Raw genomic sequence first — 22,982 nt, forward strand, 5'->3', positions numbered from 1 at the left:
CAAAACTTGCACTAAAAAGAAAAGAGCTCCCTCCCTTTATGGCAAGATGGTGATAAGGCAACAAGAACAAAAAGGAAAATAAATCATAGTGTAGTTTTCCTGTCCTTCATATTTGCACTGATGACAAGATCACCCTTCCCTTCACATAAAACAGCATAAGTAGCTGTGGCATTTCTTCTGACCTAAAATACGAGGTCTTATTTTAAGTTTTCTAACTCTGAGGATATCGTAGTAAAAAAAACACCTAAAAACTACTAGTACCAAATACACTACAGGCAAAGCTTTCGCACTTCTTTAGAACACAAACTTGAAAGACACAAAAGAGTGCAGTAACCCAAGTTGTCTCGCAATACCAATATCAAGCGATAAGTTCGTTAACAAGGTAAATGCTTCCATTCTAAAGAGCTTCTTCCACATTCTGGGACTATCAGAAGAATTACTACAACTAAAAAAGGTGTAATCTCTTTAAAAATCCTGCTTGTTCAGAACCTTATCAACAACCCATCTCATCATCTATTTCCAAATGTATCTTCCAACGCAACAGGCACCCTGCCTTAAAAAGCTAAGCGATTGCATCAGAGCAGGTAAGTCTGCAGAGCTCTGGCCCCTAGCGTGATCATCAGTCAACAAGCGGATTACCCGAGAAGAAATCAAAATCCCTCACCCAAACTTTCTTTTTCTTGGTGGGTTTTGTTGGGTAGTTTGGGCCCAGGCACTCGGGGTGATAGCTGTTTCGGCACTTGTTACACTCCAGCAACTGCTACAAGAATAAGGGGAAACAGCATTGGAACAGAGACCCTTCAAAGGGATGCAAAATCCTGGATGTTTTCGGTTGATGTGGGATCGCCCATTCAGGGCAAGCAGAAGAAGTTGCAGCGGAGCAACTCGAGAGGCATTCTCCCCAGCGCACAGCGGCGCTCGCGCAGGGACTCTGCGCTTCCCTGCTCCCCGGTGCACAAGAGGAGCTCTGGGAGCAGCATGGGGGGTGCCCGCCAGGTCTCCCGGCGGTTTGGGGGTACCTTGGTGGCCTGGTGCTGTCTCCCACACACGTGGCAGAACTTGCAGCGACGGCAGCACCAGTTTTCCAGCTGGTCCTCCAGGGGCCGCTCGCTCTCCTCTAAGCAGAACTTGTGGAAAGGCTCACAACAGACCTGACAATACACAAACTGCAAGGGGGGAGAGGGAGGTTTTAGCAAGTCAGAAGCTGCTCCGAGTTCCCAAACAAGCCCCCTCGCGCTCCGAACTACGTTGAATTCTGCTTTGCAACTAACAGAACAAGGATACCTACTGGCATATTTTAGGAGGGAAACTGCGCGCGTACTTCAGATAACCCAAACACATGCTTGTCTACCCAGACTAGGCATCTAGCAGCAAAGTGGGGTCTGGTACCTGTTATCTAAGTGTTCTGAGTACTGGCAAAGGCCTAAAGGGCTCTTCAGGATCTCCCTCCCTCGCTGTAACACAAGCCAACCACACCAGAAGAAACACTTAGTGCAGAAGGAAGGGATACGCGGAGCCAAGAGAGACATTCCTCCCTCCATTCAGCTTAGGTGGCCCACGTGAAAGCTCTTCTAATTTCTACGTGTCCCCTACAAGGCTGGTCATACTAGAAAAAGAATCATCCTTACGGCACGAACACTGCATGCTCACAGGGGACAGAAGAATCGTTTGTGCCCTTGAGCAACCTGATTGAGAAGGGGATGGCTCCGTGCCCCACCGGACCTTCGCCGTCCTCAAGTGCACTGATGTCCACATACAGAACTTAACCCCCTTTTCCCCAAATATCATTCACTCATCATAACCCGGCCCATCACCTTCCCAGGACGGCTGGTCTGAAGATGTTGAGAAGGCACCTATCTATACCTGGAAACACATTTAACACATCTTAAGCCCAAATCCAGCTCTTTATACAGCACCAGAATCCTTCCAGTCACGTTTCAGTAATGGTTTGCAGCTCTCAGCAGAAACAGACATACCTGGGAAAGTCAATACTGCCTACAGCCCTTTAACATTATCGGCGGCCTTTCTTATTTCAAGTTAAAAAAAAAGCAAAGCCCCTGCTTGACATCAGATGCAGGATTCCAAATTAAGAGGAGACGCAGGTGCTCTCAAATACGCTATTCTTTATGTCTAATATAGTTCACCTGCAAAGCAAGCACCGCAGAAGCTTCCAAACTGATTTTAAACACCTTGCATTTTAGTACCTTAGGACAAAGTTTAGCAAAGACAGATTTACAGGTATCATTTTAACTTCTCTCGGACTAAGGTCACGATATTATTTATTTATTTATTTTTCTAACAACGCGGTGCTGTAACTAAGTCATCGACAGCAGAACACAATGCTTTACCTCCACATGTCCACTGCTGGCACAGAGAAAACAGACCACCCTGGGAGTAATAGGTACCGAGGTGACGATGCCTAACCCACCCATCTCCCAAACATTCTCCACTTCACAGTCCTCCTGAAAGTACAAAAGGATACATCACCATGCAGAATAAGGCAATACAACATCAGTATAAAGTGCTCACATTGATTGCTGCTTTATACGTTCTGCGCCTGTGATTAAGCGGTCTCAAACTGAAACCATTTCGACTTCTACCTTGGTCTACTTTACAGTGCATATTGGAATAGTCACATCTCGGCGCTGTTCTTGCCAAGAGAGCTCACTAACACGCTAGCCTTCCTTCTACGGAAAGCAAGCCTAAGGAACAAGACAAAGTTTGTCACGATTGCACAATTATTACTAAAAGTGAAATTTCAGAAGAATTGTACTTTATTAAAACTCCATATTTGTATAAAACACTTACGAGATCTCACTATAATCTCCAGTATCAACACTTATAGATGGACTGAAAAATTATTAGGAAAATATTAATTTTTATTATTTCAACACTGTTGTTCAAAAAAGTACATGATTTATCAGTTTAAAACCCCAGATATACCCAAAATGTTGTGAATTACAAGTTACTAACATTTTCCCCAAATCCTGATGGCTCAAGTTGTGGTAAGGTTTTATAGTTCCATCTTAATGGAATAATTCTTCATAAACCTCAAATTCTTGCTCATCCTCACACATTGACAGTTAAGGTTTTAAAGCTTTAAGTGTCTCTTCATCCAGTACGCTAATTCTAAGAAAAAAAAGGCATAACAAGCTTCTAAAAAAATCAACCGAGTGACTTGTCATGAAGGCTCCTATTTGCAGTTCTCTCTGAACAGTACCAGACACACAAACTTAGAAGCCACTGCCAGCACTCTTGAGGGACTCTAGTTCCAGTGTTTAGAGCCAGGTAACATTCAAATACTTAAAACATTTTGTCCTCTACCTTGAAATCCACTCGGATTCTGTGGACTCCATCTGTAGGTGGCTTTTGCTTGGAACTGCTTCCGTTAGTCAGAGTGCTGAGCAAATTCAGCGTGCTGCTTTCTGGCTTGCTTATAGGAGGGGGCTTTTCCTAGTCAAGTAAAGGAGCCTGCATTAATCCCAAACGTTAAAACTTAACCAGTAATTATATTAAACGCCGTAGATGATTCACAGACAAAACCCCCAAACCATCACAGAATTAATGAGCGTGTAAAAGTTGCAAGAAAGTAACTATTCTGCAAACCATTTCTTAGGAGCATTCCGCACACAATTACATTTCTAATTCAATTTGCTGCATTTTCCTCTAACATCGTGTTGTGTTCTCTCATCAGAGCGCTGTTTTTTATTTTGGTACAGTGGGGCAACTCTGGGTGTAATTAGTCCCTACGCACTTCTCTCTCAGATTTAAATAAGACAATTTTTTTTTTTTTCACCCCATAATGGAGTTGTTTCTGAGATGAAGGTAGTTCCATTTTTTACGGAAAAGCTAGCCTCCACCCTGCAGCGTACAAGTCTTAGAGAACGTGTTAACATCTAAACCGAATCTTAGGCATGCGCCAGGTACTTTGGTATCCACATACTGCCACAGGGAAAAGTACAAAAAAAATTCCGCAAAAGGGTTAAGTAATACAGTTCTACTTTCTAGACAGATAGAAGTTCCAGGTTCTTGAAATTTACTGACTGCGTACAAAAAACAGTATTCACCTTTTCTTTTGGTTTCTGTTTCACAGGGAAAGTTGGACGGGGAGCAATTTTTTTCTGTTTGCTTTGTTCTGTGCCTAGGAAGGGGGGAAAAATTATGAGTATTTCAAGTAACTAACAGCCACCTGTAGAGAAGAAAAGGGAAAAAAATCAGCTGGATAATGTGTGATGAATTTTAGTCTAGAATTTTTCCACCCTCTTCTGTGACTGCACCTCACCACCTATGACTCGAGCAGTCTCCTCAAGGCATGACCAGGAGAGCGTGCTCTGCTACAGATCTGAAGCGTTCTGGGTGCAAAGCCACAGAAGTCCTGGAGCTGCCTTGTTGGGGACTGTTCATGCTGTTCTGTACTATGTGCAACAGCAGACTACGTTTTTGTGGTAAAAAGATCACATTCTCCTTGTTTCACGTTCAGACTGTGAACAGTCAACAGACTTAGCAGTACTGAAACTATACTTCAAGACTGCCAAGACTACATGACTAAAAATCACAATAAGGATGGCCACCTTTCTCCCCGCCCCAACACACACTGTAGTTCAATAAAAAGGAAGCCAGTTCTAAGAAAAAAATCCAAAATAATCTGCTGTAATTTCACCAGATCATAAAGCATTTACCAGCTTTAAAATCCAACAGCTTTTAGCAGTAGTGTTACTTAACATGACTCAAACAGACTGAGGATAAACAGTCCCATTTACCTATTTCTGGCTGGGGAGTCTGCTTTTTCTTAGGCTCAGAAGTGGTAGGTTTAGGTGCTTCTTTTTTCAAAGGTCCTGAGCTCGGTGGCTGAGAAGGAGGGAGCTGTACTGGCTGGGACGCCTGCTTGCCAGTCTTTCTGGTACCAGATGCAGGGACCTGCTTGGGCTCCGGCACTGGAACGGAGGAATTCCCATCCTCATGCTTTTCCTCAACGGGCTTACGGGTAGGTTCACTGTTCTTCTTTACAGCATTGTCTTCTCTCGATACGATAGCCTGAGGAGTTTGTTTCTGTCCAGAGTCCAACTGGTTCTTTCCAGAATGGCTTTCTTTCTTTTCGTTTGTCTTCGATTTCTTCTCTTTCTTTTTTGCAGCTAGGAAGAAGAAGCATCAATAAAGCAACACAGATAAAATGGTGTGACTTCAAATGATTTGCTGCTTTTTTTAAAATAAGGAAACAGACACTTGGATGTCAGAATTCTGTCATTCTGTCATACAAAAGAAAAAGCGGCGCTCAAAAAAATAAAGCATTTTGTTGGTAAAAGTAATGCACTTGGCTTACATTGCAATCTGTGTTCTAACACTTCGGGCTTCTGTTCTGACAGCGCAGTAAGCAAAACCCTTCTGTAGTAAGCAAAGCCCTTCTGTAGTAAAACAGATTCAGAGCTTAACTGCGCAAAGGAGAAAGCAGACTTTGTACAGTGAGGTTCAGGGAGTTCAAGGCGGCTGCCTGACTGCTGTCACACTAACACACAGACCTCCAGAGGTCCAGTACCAAGAACGCGGGGATTTAACAGAACACATACAACGGCTCACTTAAGCCTTATGCCAGTGACAAGGAGGCTCCAAGAGACTCATCAGGCCCCGTGTCACTCAGGAGCAGGCAAACCTCTGAGAAATGCTTCACCCGAAGGGCAGAGGGTAGACTGACCAGCCATCACGAGCAGCTCCCTACGAAAGGAAGGAAGAACTACAAGTCCAGTGCTGAAAGAGACAGCCACTGTTACGGAGTAGAGATGCTGCCTGTACTCGCATCTCTCCTGCGACTTTCACCTGACGTCACCAGAACAGGCAGGCTCCCTGTTAACATTTGGTTGCAGACTAACCTTTTATAAGCTCAGTGTAGCCACAGTGACAGCGCAAAGAGCAAAATTTGAGACGTGAAGATGTCTCTCTTGTGCTACACTCGAGCCAAGTCTCTTAGCCTACCTTTAGCTTGCTTCTGGAGGTATGCTTTTGAAGGCATCCACTGTAGATTCTGACATTTCCTCATTCTACAAAGAAAGAGCACGTTGTGAAATCAGAAGGAAAACGCAGACATTAAGAGGGCAGTTTGTAAACATTCAACACAAAAAATGGAAAATACCCACTATCAATACGCCCACTACCTTTTTCCAAGCAATCTCCCCCCCTCCGTTCCCTCTTCAGAGATATCCAAAAGAAATTTCTTATTTTCCTCTGTATTTTCCTTTTGGTTTTCCACACTCTCAACACAATTTTGAGGTTAATAAAACCGCTTACGTAACAACACTGCTTCACTGGTAAATCCCCCGTCAACTCCACTTCTTAGATTTGAGAAGTATCAGAATACGTCCGAGAGCTCCAAGAAACCACACCAAACTCTCTCAACCGTAGGTTTTACGTAATCCAAGCTGAGGCCATTTCGGACAAAAAGAGTTACTCTCGGAGTGGAATCAGATTAGGTGGCCAAGCCTTTTTGTAAGCGTTCAACTTACTTCCTATTTTGCTTATGTTTAGCCTATGGTGTCTTCTATAAGTTGGGCTAGGCTTTGCTTCTGCCCTCATTCTTGTAGCAGGGCCCGTGGTTTTGAAACCTAGCCCGAGGCCTGGGCAAAGCTGCTAAGAGCGAGACTACTTCCAGTAGTCTGCAGAGTGTTTTCAGAGATGAGTACTACACAGCAATTCTCACAGCTACGCTTTATAGCTAGCTTTTGTACCACAACAATCTTCATTGGTGCCCCTTCAGTTGCTGCCTTTTCAGACAGATTATCTAGTCTGGTAAAATCAATTTAATGCAGCAATTTAAAAAAAGGAAAAGGTTCAGGCTAAGTGATATGTATAAAAAAAATGACAGGAAAAATCGAGGAAGAGTGGTATTTCTTAATGACATCCAGAGACATCTTTGTTACATGAAGTGTGTACACACTAGATAAACGCCATCTCGAAAACACAAGCTCTTCATAAATGCAATTTGGGAGAATAAGAGGTAAATATTTACGTATACATTGCCTTCCTTGCAAAAACCCATGCTGCCTAATGAAAGCCACTGTTCTCATACCAAACACTTTTCAGTGCTATGCCAGTTTCGTCAAACTGGGGAGAATAAACCAGAAGCAAACTTCAGAAAAGGAGCTCGTAACAAGCACACCTTGAATCAGGATCTTAACTTGTAAATTAAACTGCTTACAATCCCCTGCTGCGATCCAGCCTCAGCCCAGGCCAAATTCACTCCAAGCCTGTGCTACAGGGTACATCTGCTGTTCCCTGTCCCAGAGTGTGGGTATGCTTATCCCACTCAGCGTAGGGATTAGACAGTTTCTCAGACACATACTTACTTGCAGCATTGCTTCTTTATATTGCGCCCACCAAACTTGGGTTTGTCTAGACAGTTAGTACAGACACCACAGTCCTCTGGAACCTGACAGCCCGAACACTGCCCACAGCGCCTTGAGCGTCGGCCCTTCTTCACCGGAGGTTCTTGCTGTGCCTTGTTTCTGGTAACTGGCTTAATTGGCTTGATAGGTGGAGCAAGAGGTTCGGCCTCTTCTGAGCCAGCTATCGATGACTTATCTATCCAAAAAAATTTCTAAAGTGAATTCACTGATGTCAAAGAATGTTTCAGGAGCGTCTAATTTGCTAATGGAATTTATTCCATTAAGCATACGTTCACCTGCAGAGCCACACAAGGGGAGTGTGTGAGCGTGTGTATGCACACATATATGTACGTGTGCATGTGAATATGTACACGCACCCCTGAGCAGACCAAAGTTTAGGGCAGAACACGTTTATAACAATTACCCACGGTTAAAAGGATTAACCCTGTTTAAGTGGCATTGTAACAGAGAGTCTGAGCTGTTTAACATACTTTCCCTTGTTAATCACTTGAAGTCCTCATTTTAAGCAGTCAACAAAAGCTGACTTTGTACGAATCCACAGATGAAAACTAAAAATCTTAACTCACCATCGTTCCCCATGGAAGACAGTATCTTCTCCCGTTCTTCCCACGGTAAGGCACTCAGAGTGGGCATGTCATCAGGAAACACTGCTCGCTTGCGGCCCAGCGCAACAGCTGCTCTCCTGCAAACATGTTTTATTCGTGGTCCTCGGACTGACGTTTCTGATGAATCGCTCTCTTGTCCCTAGATTTCAGAACATGAGAACAGACAGTATTCCTAAGGAAGGTACCAAAATGAGGCTGGGAAACGTGTGACGGAAACTTCTAAACAACCTAAAAAGAGTTAAATTACATCTTTGTAAGAATCGGGACAAAAATAAAGACTTTCAGCCTTCTAAGCCTCGGTTATCCAAGAGAGGATAAACTCAAAAGAACAAGAGGTTTTACTCATTTGGAATTACAGGGTAAGTTTCTACCTGCTACTGGGAAGCAAACTCGCTCATGAAGCCCCGTTATCAAGGCACTGATATAATAAAAATCAGAGTTGACTGGAATTAGACTAACATTTGGTGCTCTACTGATCCAGCAGAAGCCAGAAGTAAATCAAGCTGTTTGATAGCTTTGTAGCTGCTGGCCTTTAAGATGAGGAGCTTGGGTTTACTGAGGTGCTAAAAGAAATGTGGCATTTCAGTGCAATTTTCCATGTTTTCATCATAGGATTCTGAAGTATCTCCCACTAAAAGAACTTCCCCAAACAGGTTAATTGTGAGGGCCTGGGCTTCTTCTATACCAGGCCAGACACAGAGAAGCATGCAAGCACTTCTTTGTTTCAGAGACAAAAGCTCGAGAGTTTTCTTTTTAAAATATACGCTAGTGATTTTCAACACTAGTGCCATTAAGGAAAGTAAAAGTTTAAATAAAAAGGGAGTATTCTCTGAAAGTGTATTTCACCCACCTTTCTGGTAGCTAAAGAGGACTGCAGAAAAGGGTAGGTTTGGGGTGGGGGAATGGGGAGAGGGAAGAGAGGAAAGCGGTAGGAAGCAGTCCTCCAATCAGATGCAAAATCCCAATGGATTTTGCTCCCGCCGCCCATAAGTGACAGATCATCGTGTAAATTAAAAAAAAAAAAAAAAAAAAAAAAAGACAGACCGACCAACTTTATCATCAGAAGCCAGCATTGTGCTTGAGAAGGGCCTACAAGAAACATCGAGGCCAAGAAAGACTACTGCAGTTTGCTGGAACCATGCTTTTAAGAGTGAGTACTACCGCTCTAGATGATCGCTTTGCTTAGATTTATTTAGCGAAACCTAATAAGCAGCTACGACCTACCGATCTCTAAAAATGCACGCAGCTCCCCCCTGAGCTGACTACACAGCAGCTCCCTCTCCCCCTCGGCTTCTGCCCAGGGCTTCTCGTTTTCGGATCGTTTGCCATCTGTTGCACTAACAGCTGCTTAGCTCGGCACGTTAATTCTTCACGCTTAGGATACGAAAGCTGCTTGTGACTTTCAGCGCGAGTTCAAAATAAGATGCGCTCTAGCAAAAAAACCCCAAAACCCCCCAAACAACCACTTGGAAAAAGGAATACCTGTGCTTTTGGCTGATCTGCTTGTTTGAGCGACTTGCTCTTCTCAATCTTGTACAACTGGGCTTTGGCCTTTTTCAGAAGACTGGCCACCCTCTTGTCAGTCATTGGCAGTTTGTCTGCTTGAGCCAGCATAGAGCTGATGGAGGAAGCGGAATGTTTAACAGCGCTTGACGAAGGAGCAGAAAGACGTAGGGCTTTTTCCTTCTCCAAAGATGGCACAGCGGGGCTGAGGTCCAGATCCGATTTGTCTAACCCCCCTCTACCTTTCTTGGACGTTTTGGTTTTGATGGCTGCCGTATCTACCAGAGCAGCAGTGGAAACATCTGCCGCAGGATCTGTTGCTGTAGACTTCTTCCGCCCGGCAGTTTTTTTGGCAGACGATGATGCTGCAACGTCTTCGCTGACAACTTTTTCTTTGGGCATTTTACCTACAGGAAACAAAGCAGAGCTGCTCTGAAGTTCTGACCCTTTCCTCCTTTTCTCTTTCCTTGACTCCCGTTTGTTCTCCTTTTCTCTCTCTCTGTCTTTCTCTCTGCTCTTGTCCTTCTCCAGGCTTTTGTCAGCCTCTTTATCTTTGGAGAGTTCCTCTGCCGCCCTGTCCTTGTTTCTGCCTCTCTCTGTCTGGGGACTCGATGTGAACCAGGGGAAGAGAGGAGTAGGGCTACTAGATGCGAAAGGCTCTGCCGGAGTGCTAGTCTGCTTCCTTGGTCTCTGGCTTCTTTCTGCCGATTCCCCAGACTGCGTTAGGGAATGGGAAGGAAAAGTAAAAGTTGAATTTAAGGCACTAGTGGCAAGAGAACTAACAGAAATGCTAGTTAATGAGGAAGAGACAGAAGACTGTGGGGTGAGAGTTGTCAGGTCAGAGGTACTAAGTCTCCCGCTTCTCGTCCTCATGGAGTGCGAAGGAGATCTAGGTTCTGATCGGATGGGGCTAAACACTCTCCTCTTCCGCTTCCGAGAAGAGACACCCGTTGCAGAGGTCCCTGTAGTGGTGCGACCAACCGATGAGGGCAGAGTTACAGATTCAAAGATCCTGGAGTGGGCCTCGCTTGGCGTGAATCTGGGTGCTCTCAGCAGCGGACTTCTCTTGTGCATATCAAACCTCGTTCCAGAGTGAAGAGAAAACAGACGCGCTGGAGCTGTAGCACCTGGCGTTGAGAAGCCGGATGCAAAGCCAACGTCCTCCGGTGTCAGCGGTGGGGGTCTGAAGTTATCGAATATCGGTTTGCGAATAAGACCCTCTTTGGCGTATTTTGCTGATGAGAAGTACTGCGGTTCTGACCTGGAATGTTTCAGGGAGGTCCACCTAAACGTCGGCTCTCGCAGAATCGACTTCCGTTTCTCTTGCATCGGCGCAGCAGAAGTAGGAAGAAAGGGTGAGGCTAAGGGTATGGTAGGAGGCATAAGCCAAGGGGTATGGTCCGAGATGCTGGAAGCGGGCTGCAGCGGTGGGGGGGGAGTGAGCAAAGGGGGAGGAGGAGAGGAGGAGGACTGCTGCTGCGGCACGCTCGGTAAGGCTGACAGCTTTTTAGCAGCCCTTTGGCCAAAACTTCTTTCTGTTATCGAAAACCTTCTGTTTCTCCTATCGCTGTTATCGTTTTCAGGGGACTGAGAAACAGGCAGCGGTGCGTGAACTTCTGGAGTATTGCTTCGCTCTTCAGAAAGCGTCTGCATCTCCTCGGAAGCCTGGGAGTCCGTAGACGTATCCACACTGGGGCTACTGGACCGCGAGGAGTCCGAAGACATCTGAGACGAATGCTGAGAAGCAGCGCTGGACTTTTCACTGGAGCCACAAGACGTGGCGCTGAACCTGCTGTTTGGTGTGGATTCTAGTCTGGATATTTTAATAGGAGGATCGTAGTCCTCATCCTCAATGAACCGTTTGGGTGTTTTAATAATCCGTGAAGAGATAGCACTCACAACCGGCATGATGAACTGTCGGATATTTTTGAGCTGGGTTCTCCCCTTCCTGCCCTGTAGTTTGGCTGCTTCTTTCTCAATCTTTTTTTGCGCCCCCTTTTTAGCCCTCTGCAAGAGTTGCTTAGCAATTGCAGCATCCGTCCTTTTGGTGGAAGGTATAATCCTCACGGGCTTAATCCTGCGTGGACTCTGTCTGACAGCAGTCTTTTCTTCTTTCGTAAGAGGTGGCGTGCCATCCTTCTCTTTGCGAATCCTTTGGGGTTTCTCCAGCTGCGAGTTTACAACTAAGGTCGAGGGAGTCTTTAAACGTTCAGAGGATGGCGGCCTACCTCTCCTGCGCACAATCTGAACGCTCTTCCTCCCAATCTGAAGTTTCGCCCCAGGCTTAAATTTAGATTTCAGTGGGGAGAGCTTACTAGTTCTTAATTTCTTGATTTTAGTTGCTTGTTGAAATGTAGTGGATGGTGACCTTTTGATTTTTTTCAGACTCTCTTTTTCTTCCTTACTGCCCTTCTGAATGTCCGATGCATCCTCTACTTGTGACAATTTGAACTTCACGCTTGTAAGTGTTGGAGGTCTTCCTCGCCTTTTTTCCCCGCTCTTCAACTCCTTCTTCTTTACTTTCTCCATGGATGTGGTTTCAGACTTGCTCGAAGGGGAACACACTGATGAAGAGTCTGACAGTACAGCTGAACTTCGGTCAGAACTGCTCCGGGGCCTCCCGCGAGGTTTCCGTGGACTAGACTTAACTGCAAGGGAAGTAGAGAATGCAGAGCACACGTTAAATTTCTCCGAGTGTCAGACCAGCACTACCCAGGTCATGCAAGTAGTTACTCACTATCAGTTGTGCTGCCCATGCAAGTGGCCAAGACATTTCAGTTAATCAAGAAATAAAATACAGTTTTATCAATACATGTAAAGAGTACCTTCCCAACAAACCTCTTCCCCCCTATAAAATATGAAGCAGATCTTTTTTTTTTTTTTTAAAACGCCAGCTTGCCTTTTCACAACAACTATATATACGATGGCACAAAACCACTATCGACCTGATGTTGAGAGGGAACAGTAATTCTTAAGGGCACGGGCCACCTGTCAAACACATTAAAAGATTTTTTTTTTTTTTTTAAGCAGATCACAGCTAGCTGAAAGGAAAAAAGAAAAATCCTTCTTCTCTAGTACAATCCATCTGCACTGCTACAGGATAGGTCAGTAGGCAAGAACAATGTATGGGAAGAGGCTGATACAAGGTAACTTACTAAGAAACCTGTTTTTAGCTTTGAAACACAGTTAGCACTTGGCCTTGCACCTGGAGTCATCAAGCAGATGTGCAAGACTTGATTACTCACCTCCACCAATGCATTTCCATACATGCCCACCAAACCCAGCTATTCCAGTTCTGGGTCTTCAGAAGGCTCTGACAACGTACTTCGTTCTTCATTTGAAAGACCCTATTAGCAAGGCTCTCCACAGCAGAATTCGCTGGCAAGGCCCAGCTGAGCAGATCATTGTGGTGAATGAGCAGAGTGCTGTGCTGAGAACATTTATTGACAAGAATCGAAATCAAAGCTGGGCTCGCTCACTGGCAGTCCCATCATGATTTGATCCTACATCTTGAAAGCTGAAAATGCAACAACTTGGCTACAGCTTATCCTCAAGTATTCTGTATTTGTTTTGTTTCCAAGAAAGTGAAGGTTCCAATTACAGGTCATAACGAGTCTACTGAAAGACACTGAAATATTCAAACCAGTTTTAGATCCTTCCTCTTACAATACTTGCCTCTCCAAAACACTAACATGAGGTTTCAAATACTGGTTTCATCAGTATAACTCTTTTACTCAGAGTTCCCCTGTTCTGTACCAGATCAGAGTAAAGAGTCCAAAACTAACTGAGTCGGATCCAAAGACTGGGGTGGCTTTTATGGTGGGTGAGATTTGATGGAACACACTGGAGAGGCACGGCAAAGCCATCACAAAGGAGAATACAAAGTCAACGTCCAATCCTGTGACTTGAACGTACCTGTGGGGGACCTGGTGGGACTTCGTACTTTGACTTCTTCATCTGAACCAAAACCTAAAAACTGTTCATCCTGCAATGAGAAAGCGGATGGAAATGTGAAGACGTGGATATTAACATTAAAACGAACCTCACTATGATCAAAGCATGAAAGGATTCTAGAGGATTTTCCCTCCCCAGGTAACATACTGGCATTTGTTCTTCTAGCAAACAATTGCTAAAAAGGAAATACAACTTTTATATATACATATAAAGCAGCTACAGTTTGCAGCTATGGAACGATCAAAAAGAGTTATGGGGAAACAAAGGACAAGCATACATGGAAACAAACCCTTAATGCATAAAATCTGCTGCTCATATCAAACCACAAAGGTCTACTCTTATAATTTATTATTCAAACTACCCTAAAGACATGCTCCAGCAAAAGACACGTTTCCATGTTTATTTTTCTAGTACAAATGTAGACTAACTTCCTCCAAACTCATTTAAAAGCCTCTCTGGATGAGCAGAAGCATCTGAGGTCTATAATTCTGCCTGAGCATCCTGGAGCTCGAGGAAGACCTCAGGGCTCGCTCCAGTCCCGTTACGACAGCTTCCCCGAGGGAGGGCTTGCCACCCGCTCCCACAAGCCCCAGCAGCGACGCTTATGGCCCTTGGAAGGAAACCGCATGATTTCAGCATCTCTTTGGACTCTACAGAGATTGGCAGGCCTTCAGATGAATCCCACCCTGCCAGCTCCATCACACAACAACCTCCAAGCCTGGCTAAGGATTGAGTTCAAGTAGACTAAAGCTACTGATGGGAAGACAGAGTCACCCCTAAGACGCAGGCATCGTTTGTACACCCCAAGAGCCGCAGCCTGTCATAGCACTAAATATCTAGAAACACTGCAAACCAGTAAGGTGGCAGAACGAGCTTTCTCTCAGAGGCACCAAAGGTTGCTTCCTCTCTTACAGTTCCCAGCAAAGTCACCACCAAAAAAGCATTTCTTGCTAAGGGGCCGCAACCGTTACCAATTGTTACATTTCAAAGAATAATGACATTAGTAGCCACGGAGGTAACGTTACAGAACGTCAAGCGCAATTTTCTTAAAAATTGACTCTTGATTACAGTAAAGGTGGGTTTTGTTGTTGTAAAAAAAAAAAACCCAAAACAAAACATTTTTTTAAATTAACTTCAGACTTTGTCTTTAGGAGAGAAGAAAAGCTGATTGTAAAGCTTTGTAAAGCTTTTCCCCTGACAGAGGCATGACATTAAAGGCACTCTTGTTCACAGTAAGACAGGTTTTTCAGGGAGCATGCAAAAATGTCAGTCCTATTCGTCTGCCACCAAAATTTGTGACACATTTTTGTTTTCACGTTGTTCCAGCTTTCCTAGTCCGATTTCACCTAAAGTATTTATGTTCGCCAGTCTTAAGTTTCCTCTGAACTTTGAAAACAGAGATGTCACTTGTTGCTTGCTTCTTTAAACCACTGTGCAATGTGGCCGCATGCTAGAAAGTAATTATGCTGTTTCTGTAACAATTTGAGTCTGCGAAGAGCTTTGAGGAGAGCAAGTACTGCAAGAACAGTATCCTGAAAGTAAAAAGGTGCAACACTGTGAACAGGAGAAGGTAAGCTGTGCAAAGAAATAACACCGTTTCCTGACGTAGCTTAGGCCTAATTAAAGACTTTGTCAAAACAGTGCCTTTTTTCCACCTTGTGCTTTGTGCACTAAATTCCTAATTCATCTACTTACAGGACAGACCACGAAGAAAGTCTCAGCTACTGAAACCAGAGTTTAAAGGAATTAAACCACACGCACTGAGACCCGTACCTGTGTCTACAGGAAAGTCGTGGCGTGATAAGAAGCAGCGAGGCTTAAGACAGACTATTTCTAAAAATTTTCTGCTTGGTTTCTGTTTGACAAGCCTCGTTATTAAACAATTCAAATAGAGTAAATATTCCGAACAGAAGGCCATTCAAGTTTTCCATGCAAATAATGCTCTAGCGAGTCAAATAACATACGTACACACTTAGGCTGCAGTTCATAATAGCTGTAAGCAAATATCACTGCACACTGCTGGAGAGGGGGACGGTCCTGCCCTTCCCCACATCCCTGCTGCCTATCTCCTCTTTGCAGTTGCAGCAGTGATGCGAAGAAAACCGGAAAAAGCCATGATAAAGCAATGTAAGAGAAATAAAATTACGCCAAAACGTGTTGTTTCTACCCACAGAACCTTGCATCATGCAGAACCGCCCCCCCCCCGAGACCTTTCCCCGAAAGGGAAAAGCTCCCACTTCTCAGCTTTAACCCTACAGTAACAAAACCGGAGCGAGAAAGGCTGCAGAAGCACCCGGCTCCCCGCTCGCCTGCGCACAGCACTGCGGATCAACGCCCGTCACGCCTGCCTGCCGCTCCCCGAGCACGTGGGCTCACTGCAAGATGTAAACACTGCTGCGCAGGCACTGCCTTCGCGGGACGCACACCCGGGGAAAAGGGTCCCCGGCACCCACAAAGGGAGAGGCTGTTCGCAGAGACAGATTGGGGCCGAAATGGGCTAAGCACTGATAATGCAAGCAGAAAAACAACAAGCTACCTGGGAACAACTGGGTTTAGAAATGCAAAGGGAAGAGCCCCTCACCCCACGCGATTTCTTCTTCATTAGCCTACCAAAAATTGAGACCTGCAGCACTCTCAAACACACGATCACGTGCATGTAGCGTACGCTGGGTACGGAGAAAGGCTGAACAACGCCGGCTTTTGTGTGTATGAGCACATCTCCCCCAAGGAAACAGAACTTACTGCCGCAAGCAGAAGACTCAAGGCATGTATACAGCCCTGTATAGCAGAAACCTATAGACTGCTTGGTTAAAAAGACAGCAGTGATTTCCTTCCACAGAACGATACATTTCCAAGTCTCCCAGCTCTAACTGAACAGCTCCCCAGCACTTCATTCGTTTGCTGCGCAGGAATGGCTCTGAGCAAGGGGCAGCTCGCCGGCTGTCCTTCCAGAACCACAACGCTGCAGCCTGAGAAGCACCCCTGACAAAGGCAGAGCCCTCCTCACCGTCAGCTCTAAGGACTAGTCACATTTCCAACAGACCATTTAACACACTCAACACTACATAAACAAACAAATTATTTTCAGGAAGAGTAACAGACACAAAGATTTATTTACAAGATTGAATTAGAGACCATCCCTGCCCAGAGAGGCAAGTAAGTTCAGCGCAATCTCAAATAATACCTTATGCTAAAATCAGTTACTGGCGCTCGGCTTACACGTGCCTGAAACACTCACTGTTGGCCAACTACAGCGCACCCCCTAACAAAGGAGGAGATGTGTCTAACAGTAAAAAGTCTCATGCAGTTGCAAATACAAATAACCTCATACACAACAACAAAGTTGCAGGGGGGCTGACTGTGTGTGGTTAGACCTTAGGAACAGGAAAACAAGCAGGCGTTTAAAGTTATGACTTGACAGTTTGGTGGTCAAAGGCAGCAGCGTCACATGACACAAGTGTATTTTCTGCTACCTGCTCTTCTGCCCGGAAGAGAACACGGGGCCTGAAGACACACAGGAACCCGTAAGTGTGGCCTTCTAACGCTCCAGCCACCCCTCCACCTTTTTGTGCTCTATGAAGAGAAAGAGGTACTTGACTTTTAATTCCCCCAAGAAGTTTGTTCAGATCTGCTTCCCTGCTGCCTGGCCCAGATGAGGATTTTCATACAAGCACATGGTGAAGACGGCTGGAGGGATGAGGAAACAACACGTGATTTCTGCAGGAGGAATCCCTATTCCTGCTATCCTGAAATGTTTATCCCCACCCCAGCTACCACCAAGCACCCCTGACAGATACACCTTCTCTACAGGTATTTGCGGGCTGGGACCACGACACGAATAACAAAACGCAAGTCAAGACTGTTAGTCATGTCTGCCTCCAAGTTCACGTGGCTACTATGAACGTTTTCTTCGTTTTCTTATTCAGGGTTCTAAAATCCTTATTATTTTATCTGCGGCTACTAAATCTGTACTTCCTGTATTTTTGACACGTGCCTGTCCTAACCCACAACTGGAACCTGCATTATTTTTAAACCGAGTGTCGTTACCTTGCTTTTCCAATGGGATACATGAATTCTGGCTTTGGCCTGATGTCCTGGGAACGATCAGTTTTTCTCGTTTCCTACCAAGCCGTCACCAGAACTGCCTACGGTCAAAAGGCGCTCTCCACAAAACGATCGCTTTGGCTTCATTTACAACTACAAGTAGCATGACCAATATGGCATTCGGGTTTGTTTGGTGACATTTGTGAGTGTGTCCGTGACCTCAAAATGGCCGTTCTCACTGTCTCAGAAGGCAGCCTTGTAAGTTACTGGAGAAGATCGAGAAGGCCACTAAACACCAGTATGCGTTTGCCAGGCTACACCATCCAGTTGGCCATCGCATGTCCAAATGCAGTTTTGAGGCAAATGAAGCAGGAACAGCCTCCCTCCAGTTTTTCAGAAGTGACTATAAAGCACGACAGATGGAGAGTGATTAAAAACCATAAGGGTTTTGAACGTGACCTCGTTTACCTGAGAAAGAATAATGCAACACAAAAAAGGTCACTCAGGATTATAAGTAAAAGGATGAGGGAAGGCTTGCCTCATGTGCAAGACATGAAGCCTGACCAAGCAGGCAAGGGGTGATCTCTCGATGGGCAGCAGAGCTTCCACCTACATCTCCCGCTCAAACATTACACTACCTCAACTGCTGTAAACCTCAAAGTTGTGAGCAGATGGAGAGAGGCTTTTCCTGAAGTAACCCAGCTACTACACGAACAGAAAAGTTGCAAGCAGATCTCTATTACAATGTTCTTGAGCGAAATTACTTTTCAAAGAATTTCCAACTAAAGATCTCGGAGGAAAATCTACCTTCAAATGAGAACCTATCCCGAAGGTACTCACAGATGTTCCCATCTCTGTCTGAGGAATAACAGCATAACTTATAGCACTACAGATCCATACAGTTGCACGGGACTGTCAGCACAGCTGTCAGAAGCACTAAACCAGCAACGCAGCGGTTCCAATCAGCTCTTGAAAAGGTTTATTCAATTTTACAATAGGGTTATCAGAACAATGCTTTACTTCTCTTTCTGTTCACCCTCTTGGTTTTGGCCCCAATTATACCACACCTCATCTTCTTGGAAAGAGATAAGTTATTTTTAGCAGCTCATTCAGAAGCCTGCTTAGTAACTATGGCACAGTATCTAACAGACTCCTCTTCTTTCAGCAGAGTAAACATCCTCAAACATCCTCAGGTTGGCAATAGGTAACCCCGAGATGAACGCTGGGTGCACTCTGCGCTTGTATCAGGAGCGGAGTCATCTGGGAGGTCAGGGAGATGGTCCCCAAGCGATTACTTGCGATGCAACGCTGCTAATAAGCGGCGGAGCACTTGGGATTACTGTTACGTACTGACTCGGCTGAGGGTCTGCTCGTCTTTTCATTCTCTCATTAGACGAAAGCTCTGAACGGGAGTGACACACAGACTCTGCTGGGGCTTTGCCTCGAAACAGCACCGATCTACACAGCACGTTCCGAGAGCGCAGAACAGCTCTTGGCTGGGTCACCTCCACACGAGAACCCCCAAACTAGAACAACAGGAGGATACACTCCCGGGACCGTGTTGCACTGTACCCTCGGCAATCAATCACGACAATACAACCACGATTAGGACTGCAGCTTCCCGAGTCCCTTGGACAATACCTAGTTTCAGAATTAGAAAGAGCAAGTTGCTCTTCACGGGGCTCAAGGGCAGCAAGCGCCCATCCTGACAGTATTACCGAGCGCACAGATCAGTCTTGACAGCTTACTAGAAAGAAAATGAGAATATCCAGTGTTAGGAGGTAACAATACAGCCAGCCCCTTGCTACCTGGCCAAACGGCGAGCAGCAGAACAGACTAACTTACAGCAGCAGCCCACTAACAAAATACAGTTGGTCCCTGCTTTGCACAGAGTCCTGGTTCCATCCTGGATGAGAAATTTTAATTTACAATTTCCAGCCTGAACAAAGAGGGATGCTTTTCAGAGCACCTGAAACAGTCTCATTCCGGTCACAACACGCTTTCAATACCACCTCCAAGGAAGAGGGTCAGCCAAACTATTACCTAGAAAGATTTAGCTTGCACCTGGCAAGAGGAAAGCAAGACCAAAGCCTCCTGGACCACATCTAAGAGACCACTGGCAACGCACCGCTTCTGGCAAGTGAAATCTCTCTCTCTCCTGGTTCCATAACAGACATTTAGAAAGCAATGCTTCAGCCGGACTTGGGACAACTGAGGAAAGAATTCTAGAGCTTGTTGTTAAATAAAAGTAGACGTAACTAATATAGCTGCCCAATGTACCAAAGCAATGGGCTGCAAAACTTCAGCTACTTCTGCAGATGTGCAGCTACGCTCTAAAGTTGCTGTATTGAGGCATTAAAAAAGTCTTTAGTAGTGGCAAACTTGTCTTTCTCTCCTAAAGAAACGTACACCACCCAGCAAAGCACGGAAGTGTTGTTAAAGTTGAACTGTGCGTTGTAGCTCGGCTCAGAGGGGAACGGCTCACCCCTCTATGGGAATTTTGTGGTATCCCTTGACCTTAAGGTCCGAGAATTCACTTGCTGTTGATGCACAAGACTGAACCGAGGGGACTGACATGATGAACTGCAATATTCTCAGTAAAAAACAAGCTCATCAAAACCCCAGAGAGGCTTACGTTGCGTGGCCACCTAGCTAAAAGGATTTAATTGCCAGAGAAGCATCACATTCAAGTAGTTTTGCAAGAACCCATACTCTTTGCCAAAGTCACCCCCAGCAGCCACCAATGCTGGAGAGACACACAAGATGCAGCATCTCATCAGCAACTCCCTTTGTCTGTTCTTTACCAATACTTCACTGCAAAACAGCCCGGACTTCCTAAGAGACTGGAGGGGACAAGGATGCCTTCTAGTAAATGCCAGATACAGTTTCCTCAGGAAGTCTATAGGACAGGTCAAGAAAAGGAGCCGTGGTTTAACCCCAGCTGGCAACTAAGGCCCCCCCAGCTGCTCACTCTGTCCTCCCTGGTAGGACGGGGGAGAGAATCAGAAGAGTAAAAGTGAGAAAACTCGTGGGCTGAGATAAAGACAGTTTAACAGGGAAAGCAAAAGCCACGCACACCAGCAAAGCAAAACAAGGAATTCATTCTCTCCTTCCCACGGGCAGGCAGGTGTTCAGCCATCTCCAGGAAAGCAGGGCTCCATCACACATAACAGTGACTTGGGAAGACAAACGCCATCGCTCCAACGTCCCCCCCTTCCTTCTTCTTCCCCAGCTTTACATGCTGAGCATGACATCATATGGTATGGAATAGCCCTTTGGGCAGTTGGGGTCAGCTGTCCCAGCCGCATCCCCTCCCAGCTCCTTGTGCCCCCAGCCCACTTGCTGGTGGGGTGGGGTGAGGAGCAGAACAGGCTTTGACTGCCTGTAAGCACTGCTCAGCAGGAACGAAAACATCCCTGTTATCAACACTGTTTCCAGCACAAATCTGAAACATAGCCCCACGCCAGCTACTGTGAAGAAAATTAACTCTATCCCAGCCAAAACCAGCACAAGTGACAAATCTTTGCTGGCTTGCGACCTGAACCAACAAAACCAAGTCCCTCTACCGGAAGGCTCCCTCTGAACACAGGTTACCTGTGTTTCTCTTCGCTGAAACCTGAACAAAATGCCTCCTTGCCACAGTTTTACTTCACGTAATACAGTGCCTTTTCCCACTTCATTCTCACTGCTTACAAGCAGTACAGGCAGCCAGCTTTGGCACCACAGCTGGAAAACCTGCAGCAAGCATGTTCCCTCACACAGGTCTGCAGGAGAAAAGCGCCTGGGCGTGCCGTCACCCACTTGCTGGTGGAAGCCACGGGCACCGTTTCGCATGCACTCAACAGGTCAGGAGGATGCAACCTCAGCAGGGATGCACTCGGAAGCCGGTTAAAAGAGGCTGAGAAGTGAACTACTGACTCAAAGAGTTACCCAGTCTCTTCCCTCATTTCCTCCGAACGGGGTACAGTAAAATCTGTAGTTCAGCGCTTTGATGATGATACGGAAGCAGACAATGAAACACATTGCTGCAAGAGTCTGTCCTGTGAGTTTTCCAGCTAAAGGAAGTGCTACATCGAAAAGCCCCCAGCGCAAACTGGTCAGTGCGCATTGCTGCTGCTTCTGAAACCATCCTTTTGAGCCATCACCGCTGTCGGCGAGACGAGTGACATCACCTTCCATCAAAAGCAGCTTCTCACGGGGAACCCCAAATTCCTTTCTGCCAAAAAGCTTCACAAAACCACTCCTCTGAGGGTTTCGAGTACTGTGTAACGCTGACCAAATAGCAGAAACGGGAAACTCACCAGGACGGTTAAAACATGTACTTGTATTTTCACACTTCTGACAAAGGAGGGCTCGAGTCTTCAGAAAGGAGGAGAAGTGTGAAGGAGCCCTCCATCTCTCGGGCCACCATCTGTATCATCTTCACCACGTGCCTCTTGTTTTACATCAACACCTGCGAGCGGTTATCTCCCCATGCATGTGCAGTAATCATGTTACCAGCAACAGGCAGGGCTCTACACCTCTCCTTCACAGATTAAACACCCAGGCAGTTTTACAGGGACCATTCAATGTAACACCAGGAGAGGAAATTTTGAGGCAGGCAGAATTTTAATGCCCGTGGAGGAGAGAAATTATCTGTACTTCCAGATCAGGCGTGACCGTGGAGGCAGCAGGGAAGCCACCCCTTCTGCCCAGCACATGGATCTAGTACCATTTCAAAACAAGCCAGCCATCGGTGAACACCTAGACTCTAACATTTACCTCGTAAAAAATTATGATCCATGTATAATTACAGCAGCGCTACTAGAGGCACCATCATCGCTACTACGTTCCGTTGCAAACCTCGAGTTTCTGCAACTTTCAAGCTGATGCAGATTTATGGAGTAAACTGTCGACGTGCATCCAACACGCTCTCAACTTTTATGTCCCAAAGCTTCGCTTAAACTTCAGAGACAGGGAGGGAGCTCTGAAGTGACAGGCATAGCAGGTATCTAGCAATTATACACAAGCTTCTCTTATACCAAATATCAACATAACAAATCAAGAAAACACAGCCCAGTTTCCCTTATTACTAAAGCATCATTCGCATCAAGCAGAAATCCAGGGCGAATGCCACCGTTTTCAACCAGTTACAGCTTTACTGTGCAAAAAGTCCCCCCGCAACTCTTGCGGTGCCAAAATCAAGTATCATAATGTTGCTCCCTTAAAGCGAGCTGGTTTCAGGATAACTCAGCGAAACACCGAGCTGCAGCAGAAGTCAAGGATTCGTACCAAGTCACCAGAAACCCGGGGAGGATGCAGTGCATCCCAGAATTCAGCTACCTTTTAGATGAGAAATAAGATCTGCTACGTTCCACAACATGGGCAAGGAGACAAGGGAAAGACTAAGCATAATACTCACTCTGGACTTTTTTGTTACATCAAATTTTGATGGTAACGCACAATTTCAACAGGTACTTACACAAGTGAACCCTGGAATGCA

The 22,982-nt window shown here is 45.6% G+C and overlaps 1 protein-coding gene across 2 annotated transcripts in view; it reads right to left on the minus strand.

Moving 5' to 3' along the window:
* KMT2A (lysine methyltransferase 2A) overlaps positions 1-22,982 on the minus strand; it is a 48,462-nt gene that overhangs the window by 22,357 nt on the left and 3,123 nt on the right. The window contains exons 1-12 of one of the 2 annotated variants that reach the window (XM_075520965.1): positions 13,418-13,485; positions 12,748-12,932; positions 9,482-12,150; positions 7,961-8,138; positions 7,335-7,569; positions 5,968-6,032; positions 4,761-5,132; positions 4,068-4,141; positions 3,325-3,453; positions 2,349-2,462; positions 1,020-1,166; positions 665-760 (exon numbers count right to left, since the gene is read on the minus strand). In XM_075520965.1, the coding sequence (XP_075377080.1) occupies positions 665-760; positions 1,020-1,166; positions 2,349-2,462; positions 3,325-3,453; positions 4,068-4,141; positions 4,761-5,132; positions 5,968-6,032; positions 7,335-7,569; positions 7,961-8,138; positions 9,482-12,031 (3,960 nt within the window). In that variant the 5' untranslated portion in view covers positions 12,032-12,150; positions 12,748-12,932; positions 13,418-13,485. Of the gene's footprint in view, positions 1-664; positions 761-1,019; positions 1,167-2,348; positions 2,463-3,324; positions 3,454-4,067; positions 4,142-4,760; positions 5,133-5,967; positions 6,033-7,334; positions 7,570-7,960; positions 8,139-9,481; positions 12,151-12,747; positions 12,933-13,417; positions 13,488-22,982 lie in introns of those variants that run through there. The other variant, XM_075520964.1, reaches the window with a different exon arrangement.

The sequence above is a fragment of the Mycteria americana genome, chromosome 19 (assembly GCF_035582795.1).
Source record: "Mycteria americana isolate JAX WOST 10 ecotype Jacksonville Zoo and Gardens chromosome 19, USCA_MyAme_1.0, whole genome shotgun sequence".
In the NCBI taxonomy this organism is placed as follows: Eukaryota; Metazoa; Chordata; class Aves; order Ciconiiformes; family Ciconiidae; genus Mycteria; species Mycteria americana.